Source organism: Puma concolor, chromosome A1, assembly GCF_028749965.1.
Source record: "Puma concolor isolate L17-30 chromosome A1, mPumCon1.1.hap2, whole genome shotgun sequence".
Classification (NCBI taxonomy): Eukaryota; Metazoa; Chordata; class Mammalia; order Carnivora; family Felidae; genus Puma; species Puma concolor.
In genome coordinates this window covers 63,170,017-63,184,218 of record NC_141667.1, presented here as the reverse complement: position 1 = coordinate 63,184,218, position 14,202 = coordinate 63,170,017, and the positions used below count along the sequence as shown (strand labels likewise).

Sequence of the window (14,202 nt, the reverse complement as noted above, 5' to 3'; positions counted from 1 at the left end):
AGGAAATTAATACCTAGACCTCTCTCTTCTTGTGCCCTCAAACTGCTGCCAGGGCTTCCCATTGGCCAAGCCCAAGAGGAAGCTGAGGACAGGGAGCCTGTCCCTGAAATCCTAACAGGCCATCCTCTAGGGCCAGGGCAGGGTGGCAAAACCTGGCAAGGAAGTTGGAGGGGCAAATGGCGGGGTGAATCCAAAATGAATCAGCACTAAACCATCCAGGAACCTGGCCAGGGCTGCCGAGAAGCGTCCTCCCCAGGATGACCCTCACCGTCTTTCAAAGGTTGACCTCAGATCTAGGGTGGGAAGGAGCCCTGGGCTCTTTCAGGCCCGGAGGGGAGTTACGCAGTTCGTTGGAAAGAGCCCCCGCTTACTAGTGTGACAGCATTGGCCAGGCTCCCATCCATGCATCGATGTGTACATTCATTCAGACATTTGTTCAGCCAACATCTGAATATGACTCTGAGCCAAGCCAGGGCTAGGAGGCACTGGATGAAGAAATGTGGAACAGCCCCAGCCACCCTTAGCTTGTGAAATATGCCTAGAGCCAGATAGTGATGGGTTCCTTCCACCAGTTCTGTGAGTCCGCAGGCTGTTCTCAGTCACCTCCTCTGTAATACGGGTCAACCATCTTTTCCTCCCGGAGTTGTCTTGAGGATTCAAAGGGAACATTTTGGAAAAGCAGAAAGAAGGTTCTGCATCTGGCATGGAAGAAGTGCCCCACATTTGGGACTCAATGGCCTCTGTTACCAAGCACCCAACTGCCCCTCACTCGCTGACCACCCTACGCTGTTCTGCCACTCTTGCAATTATATTGTACTTGTATTTGTTGCCATTTTACTCCCTGAATCTCCGAGGCTCGGGTCTGGGTTTAAAACTGCCAACTTTTATACCCTGGCCAGACATTGCCGACAGCTTCACGTGCATCTTCACGCGGGGAGCTCAGCCCTGGTTGGTGGGCAGTCGTACCAGGCCCATTTTACAGATGGAGAAACTGAACCCGGAGAGGAGAAGCAACTCGCCCAAGGCCACAGAATAGACAGCGGCAGAGTCGGAATTTGAACCCGGGAGCCAGGCCCTCAGATCCGGCGCTGGACCGCGACTCCCGAGCGAGCGCGTGCGGGAATGAGCCAGTGAGTGACTGGACGGCGGGTGCCCGCCCGTCCCCTCCCCCGGCCGCCGGGGCAGGGCGCCGGGACAAAGGCGCGGCGGAGGCCGGACGTGGGCCAGCCGGGTCCGCGCGCCGGGGGCGGGAGCGGGGCCGGGCCCTTTAAGGGGGGCGGGGCGGTGGCGCGGGGGGCGGGCCGGGGGCGGGCCGGGGGCGGGCGGCGGCGGCCGGCCGGGCCCGAGGGCGCGCGGAGCGAAGGGCGGCGGCGGCGGCGGCTCGTGCTCGGCCCGGGCTCCGGATAGCGCTCGGCACCCCGCTCGCAGCCCGCGGCGGCGCGCCCCCCGCACCCGCGCCCCCCGCACCCGCGCTCGGCCCCGCGGAGGACGGCCATGCCGCCGCGGCGCAGCATCGTGGAGGTGAAGGTGCTGGACGTGCAGAAGCGGCGGGTGCCCAACAAGCATTATGTGAGTGCCGCGCGGTCCCCACGCCCCCTCGAGCCCGTGCCCCGCCGGGGACGACCGAGAGCCCCCCCCCGGCTCTGAAAACTTCCGAACCGTCTGCTCTCTCCCCACCCTCTCCTTCTTTCCCCTCCTCGGCCCTGCTGCTTCGAGCCCGGGTCTCGCCAGCTCCTCCCCCTCCCCCTCCTCTCTTTTGCCCGGTTCTCCTCCCCTCCTTCCCGTTCTCCCGCCTCGCCCCTCCGCCGCTCGTCTCCCCCTTAACTGTCTTCTCCTCGGCCCCCCACTCCGTCCTGCCCATCTGTGGAAAAGTCTGGCCCAGGCAGTGTAGGGGACAGAGAGACAGAAAGAGGGGGAGGGGGAAAGAGAGAGACACAGATAGAAGCTCCTGTTCTCGGGCCGCCCGCCCTGTTCCTCCTTGTCCAGAGGCCCTCAGACCCGCAGTGTCTTAGCCACAGGTAGCCCCTCTAGGGATCGCCAAGTTTGGCTCCGTCCTTTCGGAGCATCCAGCCAGCCTGCCTGAGCGATCTCTGAGAATGGATCCTTTGAGTGCCTGCACCGTGAAAAGGTTTAAAAAAAAAAAAAAAAAAAGTCTCTGCCCTTTTTCTCCAGTAACTTCTGTTAAAAAATGTGCGAAAGTTTTCTCCTGGTACCTCCCTCTGTAAAATGAGAATCTTGTTTAGAGCTAGTGAGGACTTGAGAAAATGGGCCAGTAACCTCATTGTGCAGATGGGAAGGCTGAGGCTCCGAGAAGCTGCAGCTTCTAGAACATGGAGCTGCATTCAGGCCTTCCCTGCCTCTGGAAGGTGTGCCAGGGCAGGCGGTGACCCCCACATGGGAAACGGATTCTGCAGCAATCTAGGAGCTGAATCTGGGTTCAGGGGCCATGGGATCACCTCAGAGGTTTTGGGTGGAGGTATAATGGGTCTGTGGGATGTTGGGCCCAGGTGAGGCCTTGGGGAGGCCTCCCTTACTGGAGGGAAGGGGGCTCTGGTGTCTCTGGTGGTGAGAAGGGGGCAGTGGCAGCGCTTAGCTGCAGAGAAGTTAACCAGGAAGGAAAAAAGCAAGAGGGAGGGAAAAAATCCTAACAAAGAAGTGTAGAACAATGAATAGCAAAGGGCGTTGGCTGGCTAAATTCAGCTCCTTGGCCTCCCTGCAAGTCTTCTCTGGATCTATTTTCTTAAGAGGCTCATTCTTACAGAGCAGATCTATATGCCCTCCGTGAATAGCTTATAAAATCCTGAAAGGAGATAGCCGGAATCCACTCTGCACTCTCCACGAGAAAGGGTGTGCTGTGTGAGTCCGTATTGTTATTGGCTGGGCAGCCAGTTATTCAGCCCTTAGCCAGGCTGTGGGAAGCAATTTCCTGGACCTGTGGCATCCTTAAATAGAGTGAAGTCTCCCTTGATTCCAGAGCTGAGCTAAATTGTCTTTTTTTCCTTCTTCTTCTTTTTTTTTTTTTTTTTTTTTTTTTGTCAACTGTTTCAAATACTGCCAAATCGTGGTTTCTTGTTTGAGCTTGTTGAGTGTGTCACTGAGTTGCCTTTTTGGTATGAAGACAGTTTTCACCAACATGGCAACGAGAGGAAGTCTAAAATTCTCCATGCTGCCTCCCACCCAATCTGTGAGCTGGCAAAACCAGAATAGATACAGTCACCACGAAGTGGGCATCACCATCCACTAACTCTCTCCTGTCCGCTCCCGGTGCACACCACATGAGGCAGAGGTTCTTGAGCCCATTCGACGGATGAGGAAACTAAGGCTCAGAAAGGTGAGGTCTTCTGCCTGAGGTCACAGTCACAGGCAGAGCAAGGATGTCAATCCACGTCTGTTGGACATCGAAAGGTGGCGTTTCACCTGACCACTACAGCACTTTCTAGATCCCATACCTTCATAGTTTCCTGAAGCAAAGTCCCCTTAAGAACCAAGAAGTCTGCCATCATTTGTGATCATCCTGCGGCTTTTCATTCCCTGCTTAGTTGGATCCATATCCACCAGCTGTTTGAAGGTTCGGCCACTTTAGGGGGCATCTTGCTTGCTTTTCCATCCTTTTTTCGGGGTCCTTTGAGACAAGTTACAATATGGATTTGGGTTCACATTGTGGCCTCAACTTGATAGCTGTGCGGCTTCTGAGCCTCAGTTTTCTCGTCTGTACCTGGGGGGTGATGGTGCCCACTTCCTCGGGGGAGGGACCACGTGACACCAGGGCTGGCTTGCCATCACTGTTAGAAGCCTGCCTCCCTGCTCCATGGTGTCCATGTCACCCTGATTGGGAGTGTGCCGAGGTCACATGTGGAGGGATTTCACCAAAAACTTGTTTTTCTGCATGTGGGTTTAGTCACTCTTGTGACTCAAGGGGGCCCCCTCCCTTGGATCCAGCCTTTTGGGTTCGTCAGATGACATGGGGCGATGGGTTGAACTGAAGCCTGAGTTATCTACAGGAACAGGGCAGATTTAATGCCATGATGGCAGGGGACCTGAACCCACCAGAAACTGCCAGTGCCTCCCCCTCTCCTGTTCTCAAAACACATCCACCCCCCCACTCTGGAAGAGTGTGGAGGCACCTATTGCATAGGCCTAGACTCTCATCCCATTTGGTACCCTCCTCTCAGAACCTGGCCCAGCCATCCTGGAGGGAAAGCATGAGAAGGGAAGTTGGACAGTCCTGAGCTCTGCTGTGTGACCTTAGGCTGCTCAGTTTCTCTCTCTGAGCTCCAGCTTCTGTAATCTGCAAGCTGTAAATACTGCTGCTTCCCCCTAGGACCGAATTTCTCACCTCAACCCTGTTGCCACGTTGAGCCAGATCATTCTTGTTGCCAAGGGCTGTCCTGAGCACTGTAGAAAGTTTAGAATCCTCTCTGGCTTCTATCCACTAGGTGCCAGTGGCATCCCCCTCCCAAATTGTGACAACCAAAAATGTCCCAGGACATGTCTCCCATGGTTCCCCCCAACCCCCTGCCCCAACCATTGTGTTAGAATATACGTATCAGTTATGGAGAGTTCCGTTAGCCATGCCCCGTAATTTTCCACCCCCTCCTCCCCATTTGCAGCTACCTTGCCTACCACCTGTTCATCCCTCAGTTGCTTTGGAAAGAACAGGTCACAGGGACTGTAGAGGTCATCGAGAAACTGCATCTGAGCTCAGGGCTGGGCCCCCTGTTCCACCTGAAAGGGCAGATCTCCATGATCAGGGTGACATCCTGTCTCTGCCCAGCCCCAGCCTCCTTTGCTTGTGGGCACAGACATCATCAGTGGGCCCAAGGGCAGAGCCACAGGTCAAGAGGTCTGGAGAATGCAGGGGCAGAAGCTCCCGGGGCCTCTGAGAGCCTAACAGTTGGAGAGGGGGTTTTGTTGGTGATAATATTGATAATAAGGATAGGATTATTTGGAGAGTCTCTCCCGGAGCCACCACCCTCTGTCAGAGGCAGGGAGAGATAAAGGCTTAGAGAGCTGCTCCATTTTTGTGCTGCCACCTTTCCTGCCCCGGAACCCAGGGCTTTCTGAATGAATGGAAAGGGGGCTTTCAAGCGCGATACCCTGGGAAGACCCTTCCCGGCTAGGTTGTCTTCTTTCTGACTTGAGGGGAGGAGGAAGTGCTCCCTGTACGTTTTGCAGGTTTTATTTGGATCACCCCATTTCCTGCACTGGAGTGGGATGTGTAGAAGCCTTGGGTTCAGAAGACGGTGCTGTCTGCAGGAACTAGGAGATGCTGGCTTGCCTAATCGAGATCTTGAGATGTTAAGAGGAGCAAGACGGTAGTAGTCGTTACAACAGCAGTAATCACAACAGCTGAAATATGATCAGTCCTGGTGGGTCAGGCACTGGATTAAGCTCTCTATATAATTAGTCATCATAACAGTCCTTTGAAATAGGTACTCTTGGGGGTGCCAGGATGTCTCCGTTGGTGGAGCATCCGACTCTTGATCTCAGGGTCATGAGTTCAAGCCCCACATTGGGCATGGAGCATATTTAAAAACTAATAATAATACAATAGGTACTTTTTTATTATATTAATCTACTGTTTCAAATACACGAATACAGAAAGTATCTATCCACCATCCAGCTCTGTCAGAACTTCATATCTTGCCATATTTCAGATCATTAATTTTGTTTGTTGAGAAATAAAACATGGCAGATGCAAAGCCCCTTGTGTACCCTCCCCAGCTCACGCCAACCCCCTCCCCCACCCAAGTGAACCAGTGTCCTGCATTTGGTGTTTGATGTTTGTCATTCCCATTTGCTTAAAAAAAAAAAAAAAAAATAGAACATTCGGTCTATTAGATAGGATTTTCTTTCTCTAGCAGCTTTATTGAGGTATAATTTACATGCCATACAATTCACTCATTTTAAGCGTATGTTTGCTGATTATTTTAGTAAATTTACAGGGCTGTGAGACCACCACTACAATCCAGTTTTTTAACATTTGCATCAACCCCAAAAAGATCCCTTGGACTGGTCTGCAGTCAGTCCCCTTCCCACCCTAGCCCTTATGCCCCTTTTAACGTTTTTTACCTTTTTAACTGCCCCAAATCTTGCATTGAGTGTTTTAAAACTACATAAAAACATCGCCCTTTCAAGATCTATGCTGACGCACGTGGCCCCAGTTTCATTTTAACTGCTATTTAATATTCCACTTGAGGGGCGCCTGGTGGCTCAGCCGGTTAAGCGTCCGACTTTGGCTCAGGTCATGATCTCGTGGTTTGTGGGTTCGAGCCCCGCGTCGGGCTCTGTGCTGACAGCTGAGAGCCTGGAGCCCGCTTCTGATTCTGCCGCTCCCCCTCTCACGCTCTGTCTCTGTCTGCCTCTCAAAAATAAATAAATGTACTAAAAAAATTTTTTTTAATATTCCATTTGAATATACCACTATTTATTCTAGCTCCTGGCGGGGTCTTTTAGGGTGTCCCCAGCAGTTCAGATCTGTGTGGCTGCTTCCTGCACGTGGTGGAGTTGCTGGGTCAGGGGGTTTGTGCACTTTCAGCCTTTACATTTAGATGCCCCCAGAGCAGTGTCTGTGCATCCCTTTGCTGCGTGTCCTAGCTAACATCCCAAATTGTCAGCCTTTTTAGTTTTTGCCAAGCTGATGGGTGCAGAATAGTATCCGACGGTTGGTGTGTGTTTGGATTTTTCCCTGCTTGCTGGTAAGGTTGAGCATCTTTTCACATCTTTGTCGGCCATTTGAGTGTCCTCTTCTGTGAATTGCCTGTTTTATCTTTTGCTCCTTTCTCAGTATATTGAGTTATTTGTCTTCTGTTAATTGGTACGATTTATTTATACAGTCAAGATCCTAATCCTTCAAGTAGTTATTACATTAAGTTATTATTAAGTTATTAAGTTATTACATTATTACATTAAGGGTTCCTATTCTCCCCTTGAGACTGGAAGGGAGGGCGTGCACCTAAGGTCACACAGCGAGGAGTGGCAGCATGGGGATTGAGCCAGATACGTACGTGGTCTAGGAGAGGTGGCAACTGTGTGATCCCACCCCTAAGCCAAGTGATGTCGGGTGTGTCACCTGGCTTCTGGACCCCAGTTTCTCCACCCTGCGCTTCCCCCCATCTCACTGCTCCCTCAGCCTGGATTGATGCAGCTCGGGCGGCCGCCAGCCCTAAACATTCTCACCCCAGGAAGCTCTGGGTTGATTGTGCCCCTGGAGTGATGGGGTGGCAGACCCTGTGTCACCAGTCTTGAAACCTTTCTCCCTTTGCCAGGCCCCTAGAGCCCAGGGGTCACTATTCAGAGCTGCTGATCACGCCCTTCTTAGGTATTACTGGCAATCTCAGCTCAGCCTGTAGGAAGCCTCTGGGTGGTGAGCTTGGTGGTCTGGAACAAATTGTGAATCTGCATTAGCTGCATTCAGTTTCCAGCTACTAGTTACCTGGCACCCCCTTTTTTGCAGAAACATGCAGGACAGGGCAGCGAACTTGAGTGGAAAGAACTTGGGTGTTTCTCCACCCCCAGCCTTAGTTTCTGCATCTGTAGAATGCCCCTAAGACTGTTGTGTGCTGTTTTTGATAATGTATGGACTCTATCTATACTCCATGCCTTCTGCCGGGAGAGGTAAATGCCAGTGACTAGCACATTTCTTTCATTATGAAAAGACCAAGGTTTTTTTTTTTTTTTTTTTTTTTTTTTTTTTTAATGTTTGTTTATATTGGGGGGCAGAGTGGGGGAGAGACAGAGGGAGACAGGGGATCCGAAGCAGGCTGTGTGCTGACAGCAGACAGCCTGATGTCGGGCTGGAGTTCACCAACCACGAGATGACCTAAGCCGGAGTCAGTCTCTTAACCAACTGAGCCACCCAGGCACCCCAAGAAGACCTAGCTTTGAGTCCTCTCCAAGCACTTCTGAGTTAGAAGAGCTCTCTGAGGGTATGTAAAAAGGGAGCTGGAGTGGTAATAGTCCTTACCTAAAGTGTGGGCAGTTATGAAGATTCACTCGTGTCACACAATATTCAGTCTGAAGCATCATGTATAAGAGGCGCTTAGTCAGTCATAGTAGTCATGAAAAATAATATTGACAGTAATAATGGCCATGATCCAAATCTGTGCCTCTTTCCTACCTGCTGCTGTGAGGCCAGGCTACAGGTTCTCCATGCTCTTTCATTCAAGAGGCATTTCTAGGGTGCCAGCCCCAGGCTGGACACCCTACGGCCACTGGCATAGGCCCTTGAGCAAGGCTGAGCCTTCCTATCTACTCTGTGGGTGGGTTCTTGTCGTGCGCCCTATGTGGGTCACAAAGAAGTAGACATTAAGACCCCTCAGGTCGGCTTTATTTTGTTTTTAAATTAATTTATTTATTTTGAGAGAGAGAGAAAGCAAGAGCAGGGAAGGAGAGAGAGAGAGAGAGAATATCCCAATCAGGCTCTGCACTGTCAAACACAGAGCCCCACGCGGGGCTCAAACTCACAAACCGCAAGATCATGACCTGAGTACAAACCAAGAGTCGACACTGCACCGAGTGAGCCACCCAGGCACCCCTAGGTAGGCTTTTGTTTTCAATGGCTGTTGCTTTCTTCTGATTGAAAAATAGTGGACCTTATCAGTTGCATTGCCCCTTCCTGCTCTGTCTGGCCCACAGATGCAAGGAGCTAGATAGGGCATCTCAGCAGAAGATATCAGCCTGCTGATTATACTCTGGGCTTCTGCAGCTGTCTCAAGATCAAGGCGGGTGGGGCTCTCATATCTTCAGATTATTTACATGTCACTTTAGTTCAGACTTTGAACCTGTGTCATTCCGTGCTTCTGGTGAGCAGAGAAAGTACACCAGAAAGCCTGCGTTCAAGTCCCTGCTCCGCCACCTACCAGCAGTGTGACTTCAGACAAATTACTTACCCTTTCTTCATCTCTGTAAAATGGGAATAATAACAGTTCCAATATCATAGGGCGGATGTGAGGATTAAACAAGCCTAGCATCTCACAACTATGAGCTTTATTAGGAACATACAAACATAGTATCATTTATGATAGTAAAATGTTGGTATCCACTTAAACAGTAAAAAGTTGGTATCCACTTAAACGCCCGTCGCATGCTAGGATATCATCAAGATGGTAAAAATATATTCTGTCTTCTGTCATGGGAATATTAAATAGTAAAAGCTGGTTGCAAAACAACATGCCCAGGCTGATTCCCACCTGATTACGAATGAAAGATGAAAATATGTGTCTGTATAAGCACAGAAATATAGCTGATAAAATGTCACTTTTTTTTTTGCTCGTCTGTGCTTTTCTGTTTTCCAAATGTTCTGCAGTGAACACATATTCCTGTTTTTAGTGACAATAAAAAAAACAGCAAATGCTCATTTTAAAAAAGAAGCCGTGCCGGGGCGCCTGGGTGGCTCCGTCAGTTGGGCATCCAACTTCGGCTCAGCTCATGATCTCGCAGCTCGTGAGTTCGAGCCCCGCGTCGGGCTCTGTGCTGGTGGCTCAGAGCCTAGAGCCTGCTTCGGAGTCTGTGTCTCCCTCTCTCTCTGCCCCAACCCACTCGCATTCTGTCTCTCTCAAAAATAAATAAACATTAAAAAAAAGATTAAAAAAAAATTTTTTTTTAAAGAAGCAGTGCCAAACTGTGGGTGGCTCCAGCCGTGTTCCCACATCCTGCTGCCCCATCCTGTCCCGAAGCAATGGGGTTCTCCCGGCTCCTCAGAGAGCCTGTCCTCCCAGGGTGGGCGCCGGCCTCCGAGACTCTTCCCGCACTCCTGCTGCAGAGGGAGGTCTCTGGATGTGGCTTTCCAGTGTGAGAGCCCAAGACATGGAAAGAAATGAGTTTAAAATACCTCGAGGGAAGGCCTGAGCAGACACTTTTCTAGTTAAAATGCTGTTTGCTCTGCGGGTCCAGGCCCTCCTCCCATATCGCCTGCAGCTAAGGAGGGTTGGAAAGAATTGCAGGCCTGAGTTCTGTGGTCTGCACCGAGGTCACTGGGCACAAGAAAGTTCATCCAGATTAGAGGGATGCCCTGCACCCCCCTCCCTGGGTGTTCATTCATTCGCTTTTAGCCCACCCCAAGGCGCATGGGGGTCAGCACAAAGTACAGTTATCACACTGCCAGAAAAGTACCAGGGGACCGCACCATTCGTTGTACTGAACATCTAGGACACTGCTATCCTCATTGCAAATGATGAGTGCTTTTTTTCCTGGAGGGAGGGCTGTGGTAGGGGGAATAGTCTTGCTTTGCGTGACTCAGTTTTTTCCTTCGCCTTGGGGATGAAAGCCAGCCGTGGGCCACTGCAGCTGCAAGAAAGGGGGCCATTGGCTGAGGGTCCTCTCAGCCTGGTGGATACAAGCAGTGAGTCATGGGCACCCATCCCTAGCTGAAGGAGAGAAGCGACACTTGTTAAGAAGGCCACGTGGCCGGAGGGTTGTGAGTGTGGCTTCTGCCCTCAGAGACTGAGTTCTAGTCTGAATCTGCCATTCACTCACTGTTGGCCTCGAGCCTTCTCCTCTGGGAATGGGTGGCTTTGGTGGCTTTGCAAATGAAGTGAGCTTTTGTGCAGAATGCCTGAGGACAGTACTGCTGGGACAGTTGCCCTTGGAGCTTCCTGGCCTCGGGTAATGCCCAGACACTGGGGCCCTGTGGTTCCTTCCCCAGAGCCCTTGTCAGCAGGGCTAGCCAGACCCTGGCTAGAGCTGGCATTGCTGCCCCCTGCCACGACATGGGAACTGGCTGTAATTGAGTCAGGAGGCTCGGTGTCTCGTAGTGGGCCAGTGGGCAGGGGCTTGTGTGGCTCACTCCTCTGGGACTCTCCCAGGAGCCCACAGGTCCAAGCTTTGTCACACGTCCATCGTTCCTCCGCCCCCTTCTCCAAACTGCGGGGTGTTTTCTTCCCATACTTGCTGGCCTGGATGCAAGCCTGCAGGTGGGCACAGAGCCCAAGCACAGGGCCCCCTTGAGGTGGTGAAGGGAGGAGGGACTATTGGTGCATCTATTGTGTGCAGGTGGACAGAGCTCTCCTGCCTGCTTCTCTGCAGGCCTATCCCAGGCCATCCTCAGGCATCCTTAGGGTTGCCAGATGTACCAACTTTAACAGGATGACCTGTTAAATTTGAACTTTAGAGAAACATGCGATATTTGGGACATACTGACACTACGGAATTAATCATTTTTTATTTGAAATTCAAGTTTTACCAGGCATCCTGTACTTTGTCTGGCCGTTCCACCAGAACCACCACTTTCAAAAAGAAACAACAACCAAGAGACCTTTGCACTTTGTAGTCGACCATGTCTCTTGAGAATTCACTGAACAAATATAAATCCTTACAGGAGCCCGGCACTTTGACATGCAGGGGTGATATACAGACAAACAAACCAGGAATTCAGACTTCAAGGAGGTCAGCGTTCTGAGAGAAGACAGGTAGACAGGGTGTTTCGGAGCTAGTCTGGAACTTGGGGAGTAGGCACTTGGGTTCTGGGGAAGTTGGACTTGGACGAGGCGGCACAGCAGAGGTGATCCAAGGCCCATCACAAAGCCGGGGAGGGATTCCACAAGTGGAGAAAGGGAGGGGAATTTCAGGCAGAGAACAGGAAGGCGAAGAAATGGAAACCCCAGCATAAAGTGTGTTTGAGAAAAGCAGGAGAGCTTTGAGTGACAGAGATGCAGCGTGCCTGGCAGGTGCAGGCCAGAAGGACCTGGGGGCTCCTGAGTGGGCCAGCAACCACAAACGAATACAAAGAAAAGAATACAAAGCATGGACGCCACGCTCAAGAAGGCCATGGCCCCAGTATACACGGGCTGGGGGCCAGGGGTCGGCGCCAGAGGTGTCCAAAAGGAAGTCACTGGAGTAGTCAGGAAGCTGGTAGTCAGGGCCCCTCCTGCTGGCTGGGTGGTTAGAAAGGCCTTTCACAGGAGAATGGAGGGGGCAGAACACAGATAAAAAGTGGGAGGATCTTGGAGAAAGAAAACACCTGTCCACAGAAGGGCTGTGTGCAGTGAAGATGAAGTCAGGGTGGGAGGGACGGGAGGGAAATATTAGAGGGGACTGTGGGAGTCCAGCTCCAGGAAGAGAGAATCTGATTGGCCAAGCCCAAGATCACCTGGCCGTCCTTTGGCCCAGCAAGGGCCAGATATTGGGATAGATACTCCCCCTAAATTGCAAGCAGTGGGAGAGACAGTCATTGTAGGAGATTCAGGGTACTGTTGCTGAAGAAGGAGCTGGTGGAAACCATTGATGCCGGCCACATGGGTACTATTATTAGCCCATTTCACAAGTGTGGAAACTGAGGCTTGGAAAGGTGGAATAATTTACCCAGGATTGCACTCAGCTCTATGCTCATCATTGACTACAAATGAGAGTATAGTCTCTCTCCCCAGACATGAAGGGAAACATTGCCTTAAAGCACATAAGGATAATATTTTCTAGTCTGCTTAATTAAGCAGAATTGCATGGACCCCCTGCCCACTGCATTGGCAAAGACAGCTAGAAACCCACACAGTGGCGTCACCATTTCCTCCTCCCCAGCCAAGGTGTGAATCAGCAGCCTTTGGCTTCGGGCCAGCCTTGGCTGCCAGTCCCTTGCACAGATGTGGGTTTATTGTCTGCCCTGGCCAAGCCTGGCCCCAGGCTGGAGAGAGGCTAAGATAGCCAGGCAGCCTTTGTCCCCATGGAGGTCACCGTCTGTTGGGAATGCATCACCACTGCATTGGGGCCCTGATGGGGCATAGCATGGAGCTGTGGTGACAGGGAGGGGTCTGAGGCCTGGGCTGCCTATTCTTCACTGGGACAGAGAGGTTTGCTCTGGAGGGGGAAAGCCAACTGGCAGAGGAATCCTCAACATGGGTAGAATTCAGAGGGTCCTGAACTTGGAAGGGGGAAAGTTCATCTTTATTTCCATTAGCCTCTGGCCATAACTTAGCATTGCCTTTCTTTGTGAACGAAGGCAGCAGCCCTCAGTGATGTTAGTAATACCTGGGACTTTGTCGCCAGAGGTAGTGTCGTATCACTTTAAAGTTATTGCATGGATCCCAAAGATCATTCACTTATCGTCTGCTAGTAGTAAGTAGATCATTCACTAGTTGAGAATTGTAGTGTTACTCATCCTACCGCTAGATTTCGTTAATAAAGGGTACCTGTATGTGCCGTTTTGGTTTTTGAAACCCTTTCAATATATATAATTCAGTGTAATCCGTTTCATTTGAAATCCTTTGTGCTTTATTTTATTAATGCTAGATCATTCTGAGAAGTGGTCCATGGGTTGCGCGAGGTTGCCAACGGGGTCCTAAGCACAAAAAAAAAAAAAAAAAAAAAGATGAAAAACTTCTGGGTAGAAGTTTCCAACTTTGGGTTTGGAAGCCAGATGGCATGGGTTCGACCCGGCTCTGCTGGTTCCCAGCTGTGTGAGCTGGAGTAAGCGTCTTAACTTCTCTGTGCCTCACTTTTTTCATCTGTAAAATGAGAATAAGAATGGCACCTACTGTGGGTTGTTTCACATAAAGGGTTTAGAGCAGTACCCGGCTGTAAAAGGGCCGGGTAGTTACCTGTTAGTATTGTCTTAGCATCATCATTATCACCATTACTTTCCAGACAAGCAACGCAGCTGATATGACTCGGGTGGTCTGGAATGATCGCACGTTGAGAAGCATTCTCTAAATGGACTAGCCCGGGATGCACCCCCTGAGATTTAAAGCAGTTTTCCTGAATGATTTATATATTCGGATATTCAGCGGTGTGGTAATTAAAGCGATGTCGAAAATAGCCTAGATGTTTGTCGTTGGAAATGTGATTAGATAAATGATAGATGGCCTTCGGTGGACTATTAAGGGTTCTTTAAACATGGTTTGTTCAAAGAATTTTTAACGAGATGGGGAAATGCTCACCATATAATGCAAGTGAAAAAGACAAATTGTACATACAACGTGATCTTCATTTCTTGAGTACTTCCGAAAAGAGTCTGGGGAAGAAATATGCCCAAAACAGCATTTCTGGTGGTGGAAACACGGACAGTTTTAAGACCTCAGACTTTGCTGTTAGGGCTTGTTCCCAGCTGGATTGCACAAGTGACTTGACCTCCCGAGGCCTTACTTCCTCCACTACAGAATGGAAACAGCGATACAATGCAGCCTCATAGGAAGTACATCTAGGCTGTTAGTCGTTGTGAAGAATTATATTGTTTTATATTGCATTATATTTTTGTGTGTTATCGCATGTTTC

General features: G+C 50.6%; 1 protein-coding gene and 1 long non-coding RNA gene across 3 annotated transcripts in view; both read left to right on the top strand.

Moving 5' to 3' along the window:
- The first annotated feature begins 1,338 nt into the window (after positions 1–1,338).
- SH3PXD2B (SH3 and PX domains 2B) overlaps positions 1,339–14,202 on the top strand; it is a 103,137-nt gene continuing 90,273 nt past the window's right edge. For both annotated transcript variants that reach the window (XM_086716204.1, XM_086716278.1), the window contains exon 1: positions 1,339–1,569. In XM_086716204.1, the coding sequence (XP_086572330.1) occupies positions 1,495–1,569 (75 nt within the window). In that variant the 5' untranslated portion in view covers positions 1,339–1,494. The remainder of the gene's footprint in view (positions 1,570–14,202) is intronic.
- LOC147584195 (uncharacterized) lies at positions 1,576–13,746 on the top strand. Its single transcript, XR_015254594.1, has 2 exons — positions 1,576–4,835; positions 13,576–13,746. It is a non-coding gene; the product is annotated as an uncharacterized LOC147584195 (long non-coding RNA).